This window comes from Saccostrea cucullata, unplaced genomic scaffold (assembly GCF_032062105.1).
Source record: "Saccostrea cucullata isolate Sc308-1 unplaced genomic scaffold, CSIRO_AGI_Scuc_v1 ctg679, whole genome shotgun sequence".
NCBI lineage: Eukaryota > Metazoa > Mollusca > Bivalvia > Ostreida > Ostreidae > Saccostrea > Saccostrea cuccullata.
The window spans coordinates 116,915-141,563 of NW_026918760.1; the positions used below are offsets into that span (position 1 = coordinate 116,915).

At 31.7% G+C, this 24,649-nt stretch overlaps 1 protein-coding gene across 2 annotated transcripts; it reads left to right on the forward strand.

Annotated features, from left to right (window-relative positions):
- The first annotated feature begins 1,614 nt into the window (after window positions 1-1,614).
- Window positions 1,615-22,902, forward strand: LOC134270676 (uncharacterized). 2 transcript variants are annotated; one of them, XM_062752932.1, is made up of 5 exons: window positions 1,615-1,764; window positions 9,426-9,616; window positions 10,309-10,443; window positions 15,711-15,832; window positions 18,898-22,902. In XM_062752932.1, the coding sequence occupies exons 2-5, from the start codon at window positions 9,427-9,429 to the stop codon at window positions 19,171-19,173; spliced, it is 723 nt and encodes a 240-aa protein (XP_062608916.1). In that variant the 5' UTR covers window positions 1,615-1,764; window position 9,426; the 3' UTR covers window positions 19,174-22,902. The 2 variants fall into 2 exon arrangements, with proteins under 2 accessions (XP_062608916.1, XP_062608907.1); XM_062752923.1 differs by having other exon boundaries at window positions 1,615-1,752.
- Window positions 22,903-24,649: the final 1,747 nt, after the last annotated feature.

Sequence of the window (24,649 nt, forward strand, 5' to 3'; positions counted from 1 at the left end):
CCTTACAATGTGCGTGTGGATTAAATTTTCTGTTTTTGTCCCCTTAAATGTCAATGCTTGTACATAATGTTGTTAAGACTTTTGCATTAAATGTTTTGTTTGAATGATATTTATTGTTTATAGAGATTTGTTTTATACTGTAGTTTTCATGCATATATTTGTTACATTCTTCATTCCGTTTGTATTATATTGTACATAAAAGATTAAACTGATTTTGCTTTACTATTTTTAATAAATCATGAAAGGACATTTTATGGACATTTTTATTTTCATCCGTTTATTTACTTTGTTTTAATGAGGTGCTCTTCTTATAAAAAAAAAGAAAAAATAAAAATACTGTGAAATCACTCATTTTTGTAGAGATTTAATTTCCATTGTTTTCTAGGTATGGAGAGACCCACCACCACGAAATGTAAAATTCCATAAGCATTACTACTAAACATTTTCCAGCTTAGAATTTAAATCCCCACAAATCAATATTTTTTCATTTAAGCTCGAAATTTTGACCACACGAAAATATGAGAATTTAAATTCCCACAAATCAATATTTTTTCATTTAACCTCGAAAATTTGACCGCACGAAAATATGTGATTTTACAGTTAGAATGTTTATATGCTTTAAAACAAGCAGGGGGCTCAGCCAAGACCTGTGTTATCAGCCTGTGCAAAGTTTGAAGATTGTTAAAATAATGCTCACAAAATAAATGCAGATATGATGTATACTAGTAACAAATACTGAGATAAGGAAATTTAAATATTGAAAAATATATTTTAAAAATTTGCAGACTGGTATCTCCGTGGAAATGAATTTTGTTTGTAAAAATAAAAAAAACTTTGGGATAAACTACCAATTTATTTTTCAGAAAGGGGTGGGGAGTGGGGGTGCAATGTTGATGATGTATAAAATATAGGGCAGTTGGCATCAAAAGCATATTCCAGGTGAAGCCTCAAAGTATGTTTTAGGTCAGTGAAAACATATTTACCTTGATTTTGTGTTAGACTTGTCTTGCATTAAAGCATACATGTAGCTTGTAAATTGTAACTTTCATAACATATTATTGAAGGAAAAAAAGCAAATATACCATGGAGAATGGTCAGTTATAATTAAGCTAACAAAATCTCATAAATGCATGTGACATCTAAACTTTTGCTAATTTATTTGTCATAATGTTCCAGGTTGTAACTACCATGCAGTATTAATGTATAATTGATGCATGTCGAGATAGATATACACTGTAGGGAAGGGGGGGGGGGGGTATGTTTCCCTCAAAATCAGACGTTTTAGAATGCCTTTTAAGATAATTCATGAGAGTCTGATTCTGTTCTGATTCACATGCATTTGTCTATGTTGTGAAGTTTTACTCATAGCATAACTATAAAATATACCCATATAATGGTGTATAATTAATTAATTAGAAAAATCGCCTCTGTGTGATTGGGAGAAACTGATAGGAAATCACTTATATTCACATGACAAAACACTCTTTACAAAATTCAACAAAGCAAAAATTTCAGTTCATTACTTTGAAGAAAAAAAATTGTGCAGATAAAGAACACGGATTTTGGAATGAAAATGATTTGACTTTTATTATTCCGGTTTGTTCGTATCCGGTTTTAGTAGTTACTCACTTGTTATTGAATTTTTTGAGGAGTGCAGTGCTTACGATGCTCGTCGAAAAATGTGTTTAAATGCTCATTTATTACATCAAAAAGACAGGAGAAGACGAAAATGAAGTATCTGACTGACCAAATGTAATTATTGAGGTATTTTTTCCTTCTCTTTCGAATACGGTAGCTGTTAGTGTTATGTAATGTCAATGTGGATGTGTGTACACATTGTTCTTGTTGTTTATCTTTGTCTTGCCAGTGCATTGACATCCATGTATCCAGTGATCAAGCGATAACAGGACATTCAGATGTTTTCTTGGTATACATAAATGTTTCGTGAGTGTACATCTTTTTAAGGGGGTGTTGAAAACGTTTGTGAAATCTACTATTGCACTGGTATCTGGGTATAATGGAATCCCCCTATTCATTTTTTGGGGTTAAATGATGAAAACTGAGTCAAGTGATCTACTGAATGAGCTATCCAGGCCAATAAGCCCCTTCACGGTAACTGCTGTACAACTCTATTGCAGGGCAAAATAATAACGTTTGGCCAAGTTTTTGTTGAGAGATAATTAAATGACGTATATATGACAATTACTTTATGTCATATTTCACCAAACTATATCATTTTGCCCCTGCAAAAGAGCAGTACCGCAGTTACCGTGAAAGGGTCTATATCAATGGCCCAAACCATTGCAGAAATGGGTACCCCAAAGGGTATCAGACGGATGGAAGTACAGACAGACAGACGGACATACAGACGGATGGATGGACAAACATCCCATCACTATTTTTTTGCTTTTCAAGCTGGGGGATAATAACTCATGTTTACAATGAAGAAAACAACAACAAATGAGTTTATTATATTGTTTAAAATGGGTATTCGGGACTAGTGAAAGAACAACGCGAAAATATTCTGATATCTTCCAGTGCTCTAAATATTTATTTTAGACATGTTTTTAGTATTTGTTAGAGTACATATCAAACTTACTTTTGATACCTGGAATGTTGTTTTATGTGAAAAATTGGTGTCTCTACAGAGGTTTTTCTGCAGACTTACGCATCGCGGTGATTCAGATTTGTTGCATTGTAAAAGTATGTTGACTCTTTCAAGTACGGTAATGAAACCGAAACTGAAAATAAAACTTCGCATAATTCAAACTCTCATACTTAAGCCTTCTTACCATAGGTATCAATTTATTTTTTCATCTTTGAATGTATTTATTATCAGCTCTTAAAATAATAACTATTCGGAACTGGTCAAAATTTGGAACTGGCCAAACGATTGTATATTAATACTGTAATATATGACTTAGAATTGACAGATGAAAATCCTGTCAAAATGACCTTGGTTGTTGGTACTGCTTTCTTTAGGGATGGGAAGGTTTGTTTTCCGGAGACTACAGTTGAAGTTATAAATAATTATTATTAAAAAATTAACATCCATTAGCTCAACTGCAGTTAAAGAAAGAGGGCATATAAGAGGTGGACAATCCCCCGTTCCAAGACAAAATATTTCTCAATTTTCAAAATTCACAGAAAAGTTTTATTTTTCTAAAATCATGTTCGCAGTGATGTCATCCTCAAAACATTTGATCATTTGATTTCACTGAAGGACTCATTCATACTTGAGTTTGAATCATAGGTGAAGCTTTTTCTTTTTTGTTTTCACATATCTTAAAAACATGAGTGAAAAATAAATTATCAATACAATACTAAAACAATGAAATACAGATTTAAATGTGTAAAAGATGATATAAACAATATAATTTTGAAAAATATAACTTTCTAGAATTGAGAAAAAAATTTTGGTAGAGCGGGGGTTTGTTATCGAAACACAAATATTTTGTTACCTATATTCTTAATTAGTTTTTACTGTGAAGTTAATCAATACATTGTTAATTGCTATATTAATAATTTTTCAAAATATTTTTTTTACCAACCTTTTCACACGTTGTAAAACATCTTTAACAGTTCAGTTACACTTACAAATAATGTACCCAAGCAATTCACTAATCAACAGGAAATATCAGCATCAAATTAAACTTAGATATAAAGAACATAAATAAAATATATTTATGCTTTTCAAGCTGCAAATGAGTTTACAATGGAAAACAACAAAGAATATATTTTAAAATGGGTAATATTTTAAAAGAACAACTGTAAAATATTAGTATTTCTAGTGCTCTAAATATTTGTTTTAGACAAGTTTTTATTATTGTTAGAGTACATATCAAACTAATTTTGGATCCTGGAATGTTGTTTTATGTGAAAAATTGGTGTCTCTACACTCTGCAGAGGTTTTGCTGCAGACTTACGCATCGCGGTGATTCAGATTTGTTGCATTGTAAAAGTATGGGGAAAAGAAAAGTGGAAAGAACTGTGGCAAAAAATCAAAACTTCACATAATTCAAACACTCATGAATAAGCCTTCTTTCCATAGGTATCAATTTATTTTTACACCTTTGAATATATTAATTATCAGCTCTTAAATTAAGAATTATTCGGAACTGGTCAAAATTCAGAACTGGCCAAACAACTGTATATTAATACGGTAATATATGACTTAGACTTGACAGATGAAAATCCTGTCAAAATGACCTTGGTTGTTGGTACTGCTTTCTTCATAGGGATGGGAAGGTTTGTCATACTGAAATGAAATTTTGAAGTATATAAATTTTTATTATTAACAAATTCATAGTGAGGGTATAGCTTTTCCATTAGCTCAACTGCACAAAGTTATGCCCCTTGAATTGGACTCCCCAGCTAGAAAAATTCTCAATTTTCAAAATTCACAGAAAAGTTTTATTTTTTCAAAATCATGTTTGCAGTAATGTCATCTTCAAAACATTTTATCATTTTACTTCACTGAAGGACTTATATTATTTGATAATCTTTATTTCAAAGTTGACAGTTAAGCATATTTAGTGGAAAATGGCTTTACTAGAGCTATTAAAAATGAATTTGGAACATAATTGACAAGTTATGTCCCTTAATGCTTAAATGATGGAAACGTAAATGTGAAATCTATTTCATTTGTCCAAAAAAAGGAATCTGAACCCATTCTATATGAAAATTTTGGCATGCTTTAAAAATGCATTAAGTCAACTACAAAATATGTAAAATTTAAGTTAAAAGGACAAAAGACTCTGGAAATGAGGTATTAGATTATTAACTTTTTAAAAACTGTAACAGTAGTTGCACTAAATAAAGGAAATTATCTCCACCTCTTGTAACATGTTAAAACCAATGAACATGACAAGGAATGCTGAACTATTTTAGATGTGTTTGTACTTTGTGTGAACTTTAAAAAATCAAAATTTTTTATTTAGGCAGGTGGACTCTTTTTTTTAAATACATGGAAGATGGGACAGGCATGTGATGCAAACTTCAGATAATTGATATCAGTATTTAAAAGTTTCATTTATATTGCCATTACAATGTACTTCAACCTTTTCCTTAATATTTTAATCGTCTGAATGAAATATATAGAATAGTTATATGTATTTAAATATATATATACAAAGAAAATGTTTTTATTAAAATATTTTGGAGGGATGAGTCACCTAGGATGATTTTTGTACAGTGGATTAAGATAAAATTTAGAGACAAATTAATGATGTTCTTGTGGTTCCTTGTGGTTTCAGTAAGGTTATTGCACTAATTTTGTGTTCATTGTGGTTAATAAGACATAGGTGTGAAAATCAGAAATTTCTAAAAAATTTACACTTCAACAAACCCGTTCGTTTAAATAACACTGACAAACGTTGATAATGCATGTACTTCGTAGCGCAGCTAGTGGTTAAACGGTCTGTCCATTCCTAACCCTGGCTATGGAGAGACTTGAATACTATTAGGCTAGGATAATCAAACTTTGTTTTACATATCTTAAAAACGGTGTGTGAAAAATAAATTATTAATACAATATTAAAACAATGAAATACAGATTTAAATGTGTAAAAGATGATATAAACAATATAATTTTGAAAATATATAACTTTTAGAATTGAGCAAAATGTCTTTTCTAAAGTAGGGGGTGTCATCGCCTTGTACGCCTCCATTTCAGTGGTTGTTTACTGTGAAGTTAATCCTTGATAATTTACATTGATAATTTTTATTAATAATTTTTCAAAATATTTTTTTTACCAACCTTTTCACAATTGTAAAACATCTTTAAAAACACTTACAAATAATGTATAAGCAATTCACTAATCAACAGGAAATATCAGCATCAAATTAAACTTAGATATAAAGAACATAAATAAAATATATTTATACACAACTGCAAATGAGTGGAAAATATCATGACATATATTTGTAAGTGGTAATATTTTAGTAACGCTGTAAAAGTTGTAGTATTGGTGGACAGGAGTACAAGGAAGTGAGTACTAATTATTGATTATAGGACTCTTAGACTACCGTAAGCTGATTATGATTACCGGTAATACAGACTTCTGTAAGACTTCCGTAAGTTAAGGGCAACTTTATGATGATGTTTGTTTGCCTTCTCCAGACTTGGGGATAAAAGAAAAGTGGAAAGTGTGGTGATTGGGAATTATGTTTTCCCAAGGAAATTTCAGCATCAGTGCTGGATTTTTAATTTTCAAAATTCATTATCAAGAATGCATTAAAAATAGGTGTGAATGAAATTAAAACAAATTGATGTTATTAGTGTATGTTTTTAAAACGGGAAATTAGTATTGTATAATATGATTAAAGCTAATTATATATGTGTGGCATTTAAAAAAAAAAAGTTTATATTTCAATTTTTATATATTTGCAACAAAGATGCTATAGCAAAATATGGAAAAATCCTGTCCGGCTCATAACGGAGAAAACTATTAGACCTATAGCTTTCAAGCTTGGCAAACATGTAATTGCTTCAAATGTGAGACAGGTGTGTCGAAGAAGAGACGGCCTATTTCAAGGTCACTGTGACCTATAATGAAAATGAATTTTTTATAGCCAAATACTGAAATGAAATTTGGTATACAGGTATATCAGATAAAATCTAAAAGTTCTGTTTTGTATCCATAATTGAAAAAGTTAAATTAAGAAAAATTCCAATTATTTTTTCCATTATTTTCTTTGGAGAGGTTGCACATATTGAAATACAATTTAGTATACAGAGTAGTCAGATGAATATCTAGGTCAAGATATGTTTTGGGTATGATCGCACCATAATTGACAGAGTTATGTCCCTTGAACTTAGAAAAATTCCAATTATTTTCAGTTTCCGTTCATTTTCTTTTGAGAGGTTGCACATATTGAAATGGACTATACTATACTATACTAACTAGACAGTGATTTCTTAAATAAATATGATAATGGAAAGTGTGATGGGCTCTGGAAAAATGCATTTTCAGTTTTTTTTTCTTTTAAAACACATGTAGTTCATTTGTTGATCTCCACCTCTTTAACATGTTAAAACCAATGAACATGATGAACTAATCTGAACTATTTTGAGATGTTGTACCTTGTGTGATGCATAGAAGAAAGTGTTTGGTTATAGTGGCTCTTTTGAAAAGATATACACAAGTTCTAAAAAGATGTGTTTGAGACTTGAAATCCTGATTCATCTTTAAATGATGCCTTTATGATGGAACACTATAGACATGATAGAGCAACCTTAAATCCTTTGATTTATTTGTCAGTCAATATATAGTGAGGGTTGTGTTTAAATACTATATATCAGCTTATTAGATTATTAAACATTTTGGAGGGATGGCTCACCTACAATGTAATTGGATTAATGATGCAATTCACAACTTTATAATGCTGTTCTATCTGAGCCCACGGCCAGTAAGGTTATTGCACTAATTTTGTGTCTGATTCTAATAAATTTCTAGGTGTGAAAATTGAAGAAACTAGGTTTTTCAGAGGTAAAAGGCCTTTTGCTGACCCTTGATAAATAAAATAAAAGTACATGCAATTTTAATATGTAATAGTTATTTACATGTACTGGTGATTGTGTGTATATTGACGAAATCTTTGACTCACGGACCTCTTACTCCACAATGACTAGAGCATGGATTATAATATACGTACATGTCAGTCTGACTGCATAATGCTTGATTAATGTATTACTGCACATGTAAAGTGTGAACAGTTAGACAAACAAATAGTTTAAAATAGTACAACACCATTGAATTATGTTGCTTAAATTGCATGTAACCATGCATACAATACTACTGGTGTTCATACAGCTATAAAAATATAATTTGCACTGTTACATACTGTATTCATTTTTTTTAAAATAAAGATCTTACATAGAAAGATCACTTTTATTAATTTGGTTATAGATTTTACAACGTTTCATGTTATAGGGCACATAATTTCATTATACACCAAACTCTGAAAACAACACTGCAAATGAATGAAATTTTTCTATGACATGATTAAATCAAAGATTCTTGACAATGAAAAGGTTTTTTTTTCAATTTATTTGATATAAATTATAAAAGCTTTTAATCAACTTTAACAGACTTAAAGAAGACTGCAATAACCTGCCTTAACTCACCGTCTCATGAAATACATTTCTATAAGATAATTTTTGATGTATCTTGGAACATTCTTGAAGTTTTTTTTGTTTTTTATATTCTGGGAAGAAAGCAAACTTAAGGTTGATAACTTTCTTTGTAATTTGGTCAGCATGTGTTTTGCGTGTTGACATATTTTGGTTCATGTTCTCTCTGAGATTGTATCAAACATGCTGTACATAAAAAATGGCCTTAATTTGTGATGGAATGTCTGTTCTTAAATGGAGATGGAAGAAACTATAACTACAAAAAGAAGAAAATATTGCTATGCAAGCAGGGCTTCTGCCCTTGCAGGTTCAGAACCTTGTTCCAAATAAAAGTTTATACCCACCCCCCACCCCCAAATAAATTTTCCCAAATTACAAGCCAATTTTCAGTGCTTTTAATAATATATGCTTAATACCATGAATTTTGAGTTTTTTGATTCATAAAGACATGTTACAGTATAATAAAACCCTGAATATAACTAAGAATTTAACATGTTTAATGTAAAAATTTATATCGGGTCAGATTTTGTGTACGTATGGAGGGCATATAGTTTCAGCATCCGTTTAAATAATTAATAGGAAAAGAGAGTGTGAGATTACTCATTTTACAAATACTTGGTTTAAATCTTGAATTGTCTGAGTATTTTAGCTAATTGATATTTGGTTGAGAAGTTTGATTTTAATTTTTCAAGTGGTTTGCTAAAATGTAATAAAAAATGACCCGGCATAAAAAAAAAAGAAATAGATTACTCTAGTAAACTCAAGTACTCATAACCTGAACTCAATGATACAAGGAAAGAAAAAATCAAGGAGTAGATTGCACATTAATATTAACAGTACATGTGGGAATTTTATTTGATCAGGACTTTCCATATTCAGAGATATCAGTACACTCATTGATGATTAATTTTTTTTGTCCCCAAAGATAAGCATTAATTCCGTGTAAGTTTCAGGTCATAAATATATTCTGAATCACCCTATGAATCGATTGATAAAAAAAAAAATTAAATCCATTTACATATAATTGGTACATTTGTACTTAAAAGGTACATTCCCAAAGGGTAATTCCAGATGTCATTTCTACTCTGTTTTTGATTTTCATCAGGATTATCATTGTATTACATTGTATATTGATGTGTGTGTGAATGGGTATCTTATTTCAACGACGGAGATGGTATTATTGCAGTGTAGTGAATGTTATTTAGTTAAGGACATGCAGCTCTCCTGAGAGATGAATTCATATCATTATTATCTAGTTCATTGGTAAAATCTCCTCTCTTTCTGTTGACAGGATGGGAGTCAGTACTCCATTTTATGAAATCAGAAGAAACTCCATGAAGCTTCAGATGATGCACAACAACCGGTCCCGGGACATTCCCGTAACTCTGGACGCGGGTCCCGGCCTGGACCGAACACGATGCGAGTTGGAGAATTATCGATTGTGTGCAGATGGCAGCTGTATATCCCAAGTGGATCTTTGTCGTAAGTTATACAGATTGCATTTTCACTAGTAAAATTAATTGCACTTAAAATTATCCATTTAGCAGAGCGGTGTCATCTGACATTAGATTCTGCTTTGAATAATTAAATATCCCTTATTTCTTTTCATCTGACATACAATTCTGTTTCTTCTGAATTCATTGACAATTTTATATACATGTTGGCAATTCAGATGGGGGAGGGGGTGAGATTTCCTACATGATTTCCATCTGTATAAAATTTTATTGTACATGTAATATTACTTGGTGAAATGGTGAAATGATCTCAAAAGTATCTATGCAAATTTTATCTTGGTGCCATAGAATGTGGCATTTGATATAGCTAGTGCCATAAAGTGTGATGTTCATTTATGTACAATGCACTTTCAATAAATGAAATTGGCAGTGATATACATACACAGCAAAAGTTACTTTCTGTATTATAAAATTGTAAGAGCACATTGCCTAATGAATCAAAATGGGATGAGCTTTTTGTTTGCTCCCAAAAGTACACTAGCCCAATTAGGACTGTCAAGCCAGAATATTTTTTTTTTTACTTTTTTGTTGAAATATATGGAAATGGATGTAGGAAAATATTGTACAGATGCCTTTGTGAACATGCACTTTATATATTTTTTTAATACATGGATAATATAAAAGAATTATTAATGTATGAAGTATTTTCCTGTGTTGCAGCTGAGGAGCAGCTGATGAACCAGAACACCATTCTGATAATGATTGTGGTGGGGCTGGCTGTAGTCATCTTCCTTATTGTTCTCTACTGCTTCCAACAAAGAAACAGAAGTCCCTCTCATGTTAGAGGCCGATCAGGTAAGTCTTAAGTATCCCTCCTCAGCTAGCATTATTACTATACCTCTACTGCTTCCAACAAAGAAACAGAAGTCCCTCTCATGTTAGAGGCTGATCAGGTAAATTTTAAGTATCCCTCCTCAGCTAGCTTTATTACTATACCTCTACTGCTTCCAACAAAGAAACAGAAGTCCCTCTCATGTTAGAGGCCGATCAGGTAAATCTTAAGTATCCCTCCTCAGCTAGCATTATTATTATACCACCTCTACTGCTTCCAACAAAGAAACAGAAGTCCCTCCCATGTTAGAGGCTGATCAGGTAAGTCTTAAGTATCCCTTCTCAGCTAGCTTATTACTATACCTCTACTGCTTCCAACAAAGGAACAGAAGTCCCTCCCATGTTAGAGGTCGATCAGGTAAACCTATCTCTTTTCATTAATACACATTTACTGCTTACAACAAAAAAACAGAAGTCCCTCTCACATAAAGATAAGTCCATGCTTTTTAGCTTTACAGTTTATATTAGACATTCTGAAAGATACTTACTGTTAAAGATCACTTTACCCCTGAACTTCCACCATACTCTGAATGGTTATTTATCTTACAGGTATGACTTATGAATTTAGTGATAAGCAGCACCTTGTAATTAACATATTACATGTTTACAAACTGTATCATCACACTGTACTTTTAAAAATATCTGATATACAGTTATCACACAAAGTGAACTTTTAGTACTTTGAAAAAAGTTAATATTAATACGCATTGATATACCATTAATGATTTATGGATCCTACTTCAAATAAAACCGTAGATTGACAATTGCAGTAAAGAGAGACTGAAATCTTTTTCTAGTTACAAGTCTAAGGGATTGTTGAATTAAACCAAAGAATTCAGAAATAAATATTTTTTTATTCTTTATAGCTTTGAGGATTACAGAAATTCTGAATCATATTTCAGTTTGATAGTCACACTCTTAATAAATACTATTTTATCGCAGTCTTAATATCCATGAATAACTTTTCTTTGCAGGCAAAATCATGAGCAATAATACTTAAATGCAAATGTATTGTTTGTTTGTATGTTTTTTAACGTCCCTGTAGAGAATTTTTCACTCGTATGGAGATGCCACCACTTGCCAGCATAGAGCTGCAAATTTTGTCCTGTGCTCGGCACTCAAGGCCATTGAGCAAGGAGGGATCTTTTTTGTGCCAGCATCCACTTTGACATGGGACGTTAGTTTATATGGTCTCATCTGAAGGATCGGTCTCCAGACTCTCCAAGTCCCACAGTGGGATTTGAGCCCTCAACAAAAGAATCAACTCCTTACTTTGTGACTCTAGAGCAGGCGCTCTAACCACTGCGCCAAGCGGGTGACACAGATGTATTGCTGGCCTGTCATAGATTTATATTTTTAGGTCACCTGAGTAAACTCAGGTGACCTATTGCTATCCGTTTTCGTCCGCCGTCGTGCGTCGTGCGTTGTGCGTTAACATTTGAACATTTTCAGCTTCTTCTCTGCAACCACTGAACCAATTTCAACCAAATTTGGCCTAAAGCATCTATGGCTGAAGGGAACAAAAATTGTGAATTTCATGATCCCTGCCCCCCTGGGGCCTGAGGGGTGGGGCCAAAACCACTAAAATTAATGCAATCTTTAAAAATCTTCTTCTTAACTCCTGGACATCAAGCAGTCAAACTGTTTGCATGATTGTAATCAGCAATGAGTCCTCTACTAAAATTGTGAAATTCATGGCCCTGGGGTCAGGGGTTCTAATGCTAGGGCGGGGCTAAATAAGTAGGTAGTGAAAATGCATTATTTCTTTGAAAATCTTCTTCTCTGCTCCTGGGTATTAAATAAACCAACTAAGCACATAGTTATGATGAGCAAGAGTGCCACTACCAAAATTGTGAATTTTATGGCCCCAGGGTCAGGGGTTCTGGTGTTAGGGCGGGGCTCTATTGATTATATAGTGAAAATACATGAATTCTTTGAAAATCTTCTTCTCTGCTCCTGGGTATTAAATAAACTTACTAAGTGCATAGTTATGATGAGCAAGAGTGCCTCTACCAAAATTGTGAATTTTATGGCCCCAGGGTCAGGGGTTCTGGTGTTAGGGTGGGGCTCTATTGATTATATAGTGAAAATACATGAATTCTTTGAAAATCTTCTTCTCTGTTCCTGGGTATTAAATAAACCAACTAAGTACATAGTTATGATGAGCAAGAGTGCCTCTACCAAAATTATGAATTTTATGGCCCCAGGGTCAGGGGTTCTAGTGTTAGGGCGGGGCTCTATAGATTATATAGTGAAAATACATGAATTCTCTGAAAATCTTCTTCTCTGCTCCTGGGTATTAAATAAACTAACTAAGTGCATAGTTATGATGAACAAGAGTGCCTCTACCAAAATTATGAATTTTATGGCCCCAGGGTCAGGGGTTCTGGTGTTAGGGCGGGGCTCTATTGATTATGTAGTGAAAATACATGAATTCTTTGAAAATCTTTTCTGCTTCTGGGTATTAAATAAACTAACTAAGTGCATAGTTATGATGAGCAAGAGTGCCTCTACCAAAATTGTGAATTTTATGGCCCCAGGGTCAGGGGTTCTGGTGTTAGGGCGGGGCTCTATTGATTATATAGTGAAAATACATTAAATCTTTGAAAATTTTCTTCTCTGCTCCAGGGTATTAAGCAGATGAACTACCTATATAGTTATGCTGGACAAGGGCCCATATCTTCCAGAATTGTGAATTTCAAGGCCCCAGGGTCAGGGTACCATAGAAGGGGGGGGGGGGGCTGTACTTATATACTGAAAATGAATGAATGGTTTGAAATCTGCTCCTTGGTATTAATCAAATATCAAGGCCTAAGGGTCAGGGGTTCATGTGTGGTAGGGGCACTATTGATTATTGCTGAATATTACTGATTAGTTGAAATGCATTTTTTGTTCCCTTACCCTGCATATGGGTAATAAGTAAACAAACTAAGCAACTGCTAAGTGTATTGATATGATGATCAATGGTGCCTCTTTCAAAATTGTGAATGCCATAGCATCTGGCTTTAAACATGAATCAAATTCAATCACTGGAAAGTTGTTGCATAATACTCAGGTGACCTATAAGGCCCATGGGCCTCTTGTTAATTATGCTATAACCAGAGCAACATATGCATTCCTTTGAACACTGTAGCTTTATTCATGACTTTTTCAAAATGGAGACTGCATGATTATTGAGTCAAGCACAAGATCACAAAAATTTCAGAGAGGAAATTAATAACTAATGTCAAGGATATTGGACTTCTTCAGCTTGTTTTAAAGTTTAAGAAAGACTACAGTCTATTTTATTACACCAAAAAAGAAAACAATCAAATTTACAATTAAAACTTTAAATAATGCTGGAATGCATTAAGGGCTTCTACTTATATTATATTATTTGAATTTAATGGGTTGACAGAAGCATATTTACGTCAAGATTTGGTCAAAGATGATAAATTTAAAGATGTCTATCATTTTAACAATACAATGTACTTATTTACTAATAAAAAAAACACTTAGATTTTGTCACACAAATTGATAAGAAAAAAATAAGAACATTTGTATTTTTTAATGGCAGCAGAGACCTGTATTTTATTTTATACATTGAACTTGTAGAAAGGGTGTATACATATAACTTTTAATGTGATTTCTCACTAAGTTGCAAATTTGAAGGATCACATATATTCAAGATCATGGTAAATAATATTGAAAATGTCAGGTATTAAGCTACACAGAGTTAAGATTTTGTATTGGCATTAACAATTATTTATGGCAGGACTCCTGTTTTTTATGGTATCATAATCAGGTTGGCCTAGGTGTGATTTATGTATCCTTTAATGGCCTCAGATTATATTTCTTATTAACTACAGTACAACTGGACTATAATGAAGACATTTACAACAGTCTTCCTGTTCATAAGAAAATTAGATTTTACACATAGACCATTAAAGACTTTATAAAGTTTTCCCATCTTGTCTTTGTCGACCATGATTGATGTACACACAAAGATAGACTTGAAATATCTAAATTATTAACAGTACTGTGACTAAGTAAAGTTTAAGGGATAAATATTTTTGTACACCTTCAACAACAAATATTTTTTCCCCATATATATATATATATATATATAGGGACTTTAAAGTGATGAAATATGAAGAGCCAAATCCAATTGAGGGATAAAGGATGTGAAAAATACTTTCAAATGGGATGTCTCTTAAATGAGGTCCTGAAGCTTCTATATAATTTTGTTATACTGTACGGAGAAATTTGATGCACTGCTGGATTACAGCCTATTTGTATAAAATTACCATGATTGCAGTCTTAAACACGTGCGTCAGTAAATATGACAAGTTGTAGGTTCAGGTGTTAATTAAAAGACCTTAGTGGGAATTCTAAAGAGTAAAGAACATTGATGATGAATGTACAGTAAATTAAAAGAATCAGTATATTTTGACTAACTCTACTTTTAACATTCATGATGACAATAAAATCAACTATAGTTATTGTTTTCTTATCATGTTGCTACCTTGTCTTTTATTTTTAAAAATATATGCAATAAAATACCTTTAAAAATTAGTATAGATTTATAGATTTCTAGCATGATCAACTAAATCCCAAAAATTGATTAAATTTTCTGAGAAGATATTCATGTAATCATGGATCTTATCCAAACATTTTTGAATGCTTGTTTTGGAAAAAAGATCAATTTTCCTGGGTAACAAAAAGAAATATGAATTGCACAATGCTGTGAGAAGAATAAATTTGCCAATATGTGACCGATATTAAATGGAAGATTTAGAACACTCTGTCTCCAAGAATCCCAAGAAATCTTATGCCTTTTACAACAAAATGTCATCTAAATCGATCAGGTGCTGTTGCATTTAAGCTTCATGATTGGTAAACGCCAGCACTGTCCTATTCATTAGGGTGAATAATACTGTTGAACAAAAGCCAACAAATTCTTTTTATTTGGTAAAGTGTGGATTTCATTTATGTTGAATTCACCAAGAAGTATCTTATATATAGTTTTAGTCAAATGTTAACTACTTGATACAAGAAAAATTATAAACAGAAATCAAACTTCTTTACACTTGGTAAGAAAAAGCTTCAGAATTTACTCAGCTTCATTTGTGCATTGGATTATTATACATTGTATTGCAACTGATTTAACATAAATAAAAATTAATTGTCACTATTTAACATTGTTGTTTGACAATTAATCATGTTGATAATATAGTTTTGGTTGATTGTAGTTCGCAGCAGTGGAACAAACGACGAGGCTGACCGAGTGTCGTTATTTTTACCTCCTCCCACGTACGATGAAGTTATCACAACAAACTTATACCCACCTACACCTCAAATACTACAGAGAAGGGTTTGTTTTACTTATCAATCATAAATTACATATTTCTACATTTTGTCATTTCAGAATAAATCTCTTTTTAGCTCACCTGAGCCAAAGGCTTAAGGTAGGATTCTTCTCTGGTTTCTGACTAGACGGAATATTCAAAGTACATTTGTTGATATGTCTTATATATTTAGATTTAAGAGATTTAAAAGACCATATTTTTCGTTTCTCACCACAATTAAACAACTTTAAATAGAAATGGTAAACAAGGCACTATATTTTTGGCGGAATGGTGGCGTATGAAAATATCTTCTTTTTTGCCTCTCAAAATTATTATAGAATATTGAATTTAGTTATAATTATAATACGCAATCAAAATATATCAAATAATTAAGATTTTTCACACACACTAGAACTATGTTGGCTTTTAAATGCTTCAAATCTAAGTACAGATTTGATCCAAAAATCCGTAAAAAGTGTTATTTCTCTTTTAGTAAACGATCAAAACTTTTAGTTTTTGTATCATTTTGTACCTTTATGTGACAACTTTACTATATGTGAAAATTGGAAAAAGTTAAATATAGGAAGCATATAAAAATAACTAATAAATCCTAAAAATTTAAGAAAAGTAGAGGAAATACGGATTAGCAAATATCCATTTTATTTGAATTATCCATGTCAATTCCGTAATATCATCTTATAAGCCCTCTATGATAGTATCTTTTTATGCAAAAAGAAAAATATTCAATCTTTTGAATTACAAGTAGGGATTGCATGATTGGAAACAGTAATTTTTTATTCTTAATGTCCAGGAAAAAGGTAATGACCTTGACCTGACCTTGTCTCTAATATTAAACGGTCAAATTTAATCTCACTGATACCATCACTTAGTGATATTGTCCTCTTGATTCTGTGAAAATTTCATTAATTTTTGAATACAAGAAATGTGAGAAGAATCCTACCTTAAGTGAGCTTTTCTGATCAAAATTTGTCCATTGTCCTTGTTGTAAACTTTTCCCATTTTCATCTTCTTCTCAAGACCTCTAGGCCAATTTCAACCAAAGTTGGCACAGAGTTTCCTTGTGTAGGGGGAATTCAAGTTTATTCAATTGAAGGGCCATACCCTCTTCTAAGGGGAGATAACTAAGAAATAGTGAAAATTGGGTGATTGTATCTAAAAATCTTCTTCTCAAGAACCAGTGGGCTAAAAAGATGGAATTTTTAGGGAAACTTCTTGACATAATGTAGATTCTAGTTTGTTCAAATTATGACCTGGGGGAGGGGGAAAATTGGTTAATCAAAGTTTAACACTGAAATCTAAACGAAAAATCTTCTCAATAATAGCAAAGCAATGATTGGTGTTATTCATGTGCAAGTATCCTTAGGTAGTGTAGATTCAAGTTAACTTTGTTCATATCATATCCCGGGGTAGGGTGGGGCAAAAATGGGTAGTCAAAGTTTCATACAGAAATATTTATTAAAAATCTTTAAAGATCTTCTCAGGAACAGCAAAGCCATGATTGGTCATATTAATATGGAAGCATCCCCAGGTAGTGTAGATTAAGAAGTTCAGAATATTTAATGAAGTAAACTAGATTTTGATGGTTGAATGATGTATTTTGCTTAACATCCCTCATGAGAAAAGTACATCTGTTTGGTAAGTCTGTATGATTTACACTCCAATAACATTCAAAAAACTTAGCTTACATTTAACATTTTAACTTAAAACCAACAAAAAATGAACACATAATTTTGATCTCCAGCTGTCCTATGTTTTAGTTTTGTTTTTACCATCTTTGTAGCCTCATTGTGACTTCATAAAAGTTGAGGCAATCAATGTATTATATATTGATATATACAAACTCAATTAAATACACTCACGTGTTTATTAAAAAGTGGTAATCATAATTTGTAAAAACAATTTATCAGTTTGTATCATACGTGAACAACACAGAAAATGTAAATATTTGGGAATGCAAGGTTGGAAAACCCAATGATTTGAACTACCATTGCTTTCACAAACATTGTTGGTTTTGTGTTATCAATAATATCTTATTTGGCCAAATGATTGTGTATTACACATAACTGAAAGAAAAATAAGAAATTGTGTGTGTAATAACTACTAAGTGGGGTTGATTTGAGGAAAAAATAAGATGTCAAATGCCTGTGATAGGAAATAATAATCAGTTTACACATGTCTACCAGATCAGATTATATTTTTCATAATTTGTAAATCATATGCATGAGAAGTTAAAACTTAACTTAAAAGGGATTCACAGTGACCTTGACCAAAGGAGATCTGGACCAGACAAGGTTATGGCCAAAAAAATTGCAAAATTTTAATTTCAATAAAAAGTCATTATGCATGAAGAGCCTGAATGTCTCTGTATATAAGCCTTCATTAATATTTCCTAGATGAAAATCTTCAAGATTTAATTTACTGATTCCTCAATAAATACTTAGTTAACAGATACCTCAATTATAAATAGTTATTTTAAAAACTTCAAGTTAAAAAAAAATGTTTACAGATTTTTCATTTAATACTTGTTTATAGATATATCTCAATGAATACAGTAAAGCTCATTTAGTAGGAACACTGATATAGGAAAGTTTTTTGAGGTCCCCGACAAAATTTTTGGCAATTCTTTGTAAAATTTTAAAGTTATATAAAATTCAGTTTATAATAAAACCTTAGTTATCCATGGTATGTTTTGTAATAATTGCTTCGCTAACATATTTGGTAGTATTACTTGAAGGAAAAAGTGCATATTGTGAATTCGCACTATATAGTTAAACAATTTTGTTATATAGATATAATGAATTATGGATATAGCAAATTAAATTCACAGGTCTCAAAGACTTTGCTATAACTGAGTTTTACTGTACTAGCTTGTTTACAGCTTCTTCAATTAAAAATCTCTGGATTCCTCAATAAAAGAACTTGTTTATTACAGAATCCTCAATAAATACTTGTTACAGCTTCCTCCATAATTAATTACAGATATATTCTTGTTTACAACCTCCTTGATAAATATTTCTTTACAGTTTCCTCTGTAAATTCTTGTTTACAGTTGATATTTTTTGCTTTACAGGACAGGATAGCTTCCTCGGAGGAACCAATGACACCTCCCCCAAATTATGACACAGCCCTAATCCTCCTATCCCGGAGTCATGAATCTGTGTTGTCACCAAAATATGAGGGAGTACCCAAGAGACCCGCAGTCAGTAATGGTCACAGGAGAAGTTTATCCGTGGACCAGTTAAGTCCAAATTCAGGAGACACTAGTGTTCAGATATTTCAGTATGATGAGATTGCAGAACCTAATCCTGATAAAACAAATCTTAACACTATATCTGAGGTCAGGTGACAGACATGCCATCATTATAGAACTTCTCAACTTACTAATTAAAAAAGGGATTGTGCTCTAATTCCAAGAGTTCTGAAGGCCTTTACTGATGAAGTGCAATGTGGTTAGGTCATGAGGTACAAACAGGAGTTATGAGCCCTTAAATCGGATTTGAAAGACAAAAGGATACATGTGATGCCAATTAGAATGGTGATGAGTATACTGTTATACTGCTTTACGTTATACAAATATACATATAAATTGATGCTTACCACTAAGTGTATACATTTGAGCATATTCTGTTAGCTCAACAGTTAAATTTCATAGAAAAGATATTAAATTCAGAAAAACAGTTGAAAAGATATTTCAAGCTCAATGTTATGCACAATTTAAAAGAATATTGAGGACTCATTGTTCTGTATTTAGAATGATGCTTTGCTCATTTTTGTTCACAATGATATTCATTGAAGACTGTGATTTATTGATTTGCTCTCCAAAATCCACATCTTCAGAAAGCTTTACTCTCTGCTTTTATAACACGGCCTTTTACTTTGCCTTGTGCTTGTTATGCTATTTTGCTTAAATTATTTTTCATACAATGTTTGAATGTTTTTGTTTTTTTGATGTTTTTTTTTTATGTTTGGGTTTCAACAAAGCTTTGTTAGATTTTTAAACAAATTTCAAATTTAACTACCGGTATAATGCATAACTTATATGTTTTATGTGATGTGTACTAAATTCTGCAGTTTGGCGAGTTATGCAGCTATGTAACAGAAAAATACAATATTATAAAATGCTAAATTTAACAGCTTTTTTAAGGGTGTATCTTAGGGCTAGGTATTGGTCAGAGATTTTGTATTGTGATATTTTAAACTATATTGCGATAGGTATTGCAATGTTTTCAGTGTTACTAAAATGGCATTTTCTACTTATATTAACTTCAATTTTCATATAGAATGCACATGACTATGATAAGTATACACCTATACAATAGCACTAGTCTATCTGCAAAAAATTTCCAATTTTGGGATTTTCCACACCCTATCTTAAAGCTACATATCTGGTAAACATTCCATGCATAAAAAAAAACAAGTAAGTACTTAGTGACTGTTTTTTTTTTGTTTATTTTTTTTACACTTATTTTGCATGTTATTTGTTTTCACAACGTTGTACCTAAATTGGCACATTCTAAACAGTTAAAATTAACTGACAATCATTTGGATTGGATGATGATTTTTTGGTGCTAATATTAGATTTATTGATGCTGTAGCAACAAGTTAGATCTCATATGAAAAAAAAAAATTTATGCAGGACTTGCCAATACAACATGTACATGTTTATAAACTTTCTTTTGTGGTGGTAGAAATTGATATACCAATTGTCATAATCCCAGGGGCATTAAAACAAGATTAGAAAGTTTTAAAGAAATAACAGTTAATGTTATTAAATAAGACGATGGAACATTTTGTTACAGTCAAATCTTGTTATCTCAATATTGGTATTCTAGGTAAAAAAAAATGAAAGCAATTTTTAATTGATATACCGGTATATAATTTATCTGTCAAGTCAATATAGGTTATTTGTATTGAATAGAAGGGCCATTGATTTAAAGTCCTTCTATAAGTAATTATATTGCCACGCTGTAGTGTTTTTCAATTATAATTGCCCTACCACACTAATGATTTAGCTCTGTTTCAAAAAAGCGAATGAAAGGATGAAAAGGAAAAAAAATGAAACCAGGGGGAAAAATCTCCTATATTTTGAATTGAAAGACATTGATATATGTGTACATCATTGTGTTGTGGAAAATGTCAGTGTTATTTTAATGTTTGTGGGAAGTGCTTTTTAATAGTATGATTTCATATCCTTAATATGTCCTAAAAGAAAAAAGGTGATCTGTCTCTTTTTGTATTATTTCATATTTAAAATTAAGTCCAATATTATTTTCACAGCTAGTTTATTCAGTCTATCTTACCTTTTAAAATCTTAAAAGACTAAAGAAAAATTATCTTTATATTCTATGAAATGTGCTATTATGAAGTATATTTAATAAATGAGTTTGTTTAAAATTGATTTTGGAGTAAATGTGTAAGCAGAGGGTATTCTTTATCATGAAGTAAATTAAATTTTGATTTGAACAATTTCATGTTTTTTGAATGTAAAACTCAGCTTGAATTGTGATCTGTTTTGCGGAATATATATTTTTTTATAGTGTGAAAGATAAAAATATTTATTTATGATATGTTTTACTCAACCCTTAATCTGTATTAACAGTTACTAAAATATATTTTGCTTGATAAATGTAATTTATTTATGTTTCATACTAAAGTTTAGTTTAGTAATTAATTTATTTTTCAAAAATAGGTAGAGCAGAAATATACTGCTTTATTTATCATAATGTTTTGCTATGTGCCAAATAATTCCACCTTTTTTAATAGGAAATGCTCAAAATGTATCAAATACAGTAGTTAATTGTACTTATGTTGACATTCAATTTTCTTTATATTGTTCACATTTTGTTCCAATTACTTGTCAGAAATTTTGTTTACTACCGGTAATTTATTTTATTAATTGATTATGGATAAGGATATATCCAGAGAAATCTGTCTTAGAACATAATGAAAATGTCTTCAGTGCAATTTAGATAGTCATGAATATATTTCTTTAAATATTTGTCGACAGTTGCCATTTTAATGACATGCAATATATGAGTCACTAACTGTAGATTGACTTTATGCATAATATCAATTTTTATAGTAGTCATTTTGATTTGAAGATGCTTGCTTTTGTGCTTTATTTCTTTTTTTTATTTGCTGTATTGTAAATGTAAAATTATAAGTTTCCTTTGTCATTTGTAGTTTAAAATTCATTTTTCTGATGCAAGTTTGAAGGTTGTTCATGTCTTTTTGGAACAATTTTTAAGGTTCTATGATAAGGAGAGACAACTCTCATTAGATTAGATAACTAGCATTCCTGTATTTTTGTATGTCAAAAGACAATTTCTATTGCATCCTGCCCTGCAAAGTATGCTAAAGTATGTTTATTTTTAGTATTATTTATATACTTCTTTTAGGAATTTAGCATGAAAGTGAAAAAATATACAGTGTAAGACCAAACTGATTTGAGTTATGGTCTTTTAAATTTTTTAAAAGTCATGGTCCATTACAGGGATTTTATAGAAAACATACACTCTTTGTGTTCACCGGATATCAAAGGGTCTAAAAATTAAGGCTTCTGTAAGTACTTGTAACAATAAGTTTGAGGTACAGGGTTGCTAAAATATATTGTCTTTCAATTATTTTCATTTATATTAGTATATAGTTGGGATTGAGTTTATTAGTAAAGGACAGAAGTGGAATTGATAAATAGCTGGAGTGAGGGACCTCTTGTTCTTGTCAAATGCTTTATACTACCTTCATTCAAATGCAATTAACTGTGGCAAATTATGTGGGGATGAAAAAAGTACAGAAGTTTGAAGTTTACAAATAAATTCTCAATATTTTGAAAGTAAAGAAACTTAAAAACTGAAGCATTGCAACAGAATTAGGTTAAAAAATACTAAGAAAAGCTTTAAAAGTGCACTACAGAATGTGCTTGTATTTAATATAAATTAATACAAGTACTATAGTATAAACCGCATTAAAGTTGTTCAAATTGAAATTTTTCTGAATTACCAGAAAGATGGCATAGCATACAAATGAATTGTTCATGCATACTTGTGATATATATATTAAATATTTTTTATTTACATGACGTTTCATTTTCTTTTACAATCAGATGCAATGAATGTTTGTGAAACACTGCTTTGTATGGCAGTCTGTGTGAAAATAAAGTTCAAGATCAAAAGATCTAAAATGTTGTTTCCCAAAGTAATGATCTCAGAAAAGAATTTGTGTCAAGAAGTATACATCTTCAAAATTTTTCGCCAAGGATAAAGTGTAAAGCTCAAGTGAACTTTTCTGATCATCCATTGTCCGTCCATTTGTAAACTTTTCACATTTTCAACTTCTTTTTAAGAACCACTATAAATCAAGCTTGGTACAAATCATTCTTGGGTGATGGGGAGTTTGAATTGTAATAATGAAAGTCCAAGAAGATTTTCCCTATATTTTCTTATGTAAAACTTTGATCGTGGCCCTGCCCTGCCCCCAGAATTCATGATTTGAACAAACTTGAATCTACATTACACGAGAATATTTTCACTTAAGTTTCATCTTTCCTGGCTTTGTGGTTCTTGAGAAGAATATTTTTAAGATTTTCCCTATAAATTCCTATGTAAAACGTTGGCCGTCCATTGTGACCCCGCACCACTAGTATCCCCGATAGTCAGGATTTGAATAAACTTGAATCTACACAACATGAGGATGTTTCCAAATAAGTTTCGTTTCTCGGCCCTGTGATTCTTGAGAAGAAGATTTAAAAAGATTTTTCCTATATATTCCTTTATTCCTTTGAACAAACATTTCATATATACTTGTAGTCTTAAGATTAACGTTTTAGCAGACAGAGAGACAGGCAGGGAAAAATCTATGTACCCCGAAATTTCTATGCCAATGGCATAAAAACGTGTCATGGATGTAAGAGCAATAAATAATAAGACGTGTAGTTACAAAACTGTACAGTTTACATAGGTGGCAGAACCGGGATGGGAGTGGGGCTAGGGGGCTTAGCCCCCTCCCCACTTTTTTTGTTGTTGCAAAAATAGACATTATATATGCATTGAAAATTGTGATTTACCTTTATTTGTTGGTTTCTCTTGAAAGAACGTGATTAGTGGAATATGCATACCAAATATGAAGTCTCTATATTTCATGGTTCAAAAGTTATGGTTAAGGTTCAAAGAAGCTACTAGTAGTCGACCGCGTGGCGCAGTGGTTAGAGCGTCTGCTCTAGAGTCGCGAAGGAGTCAATCCTTACGTCGCGGGTTCGAATCCCACTGTGGGACGTGGAGACCGGTCCTTCGGATGAGATCGTATTAGCAGAGGCCCCGTGTCGCAGTAGGTGCTGGTACGAAAAAGATCCCTCCCTGCTCAATGGCCCTAAGTGCCGAGTATAGGACAAAATTTGCAGCTCTGCACCGGCTGGTGGCGGCGTCTCCATATGAGTGAAAAAATCTCGAGAGGGATGTTAAACAATATACAATCAATCAATCAATGAATGATATCAATCAATCAAAAAAACTATTTTTAGCATAAAGGTCACAGTCAAGGTCACAAGGTCATCGACCTGGGTGTCATTTGAAAGAGCTTAATGAGTTAAGTAGGCATACCAAATGTGAAGTCTCTATATTTCATTGTTCAAAAGTTATGGCGAAGATTTAAAGTTGCAGAAAAAAGTTAATTTTACCATATAGGTCACAGTCAAGGTCACAAGGTCATACTTTGATGTCATTTGAAAGAGCTTCATTAGTGGAGTATGGATACCAAATATGAAGTCTCTGTCTTTCATGGTTCAAAAGTTATAGCGAAGGTTCAAGTTTGCTGACAAACAGACAGAC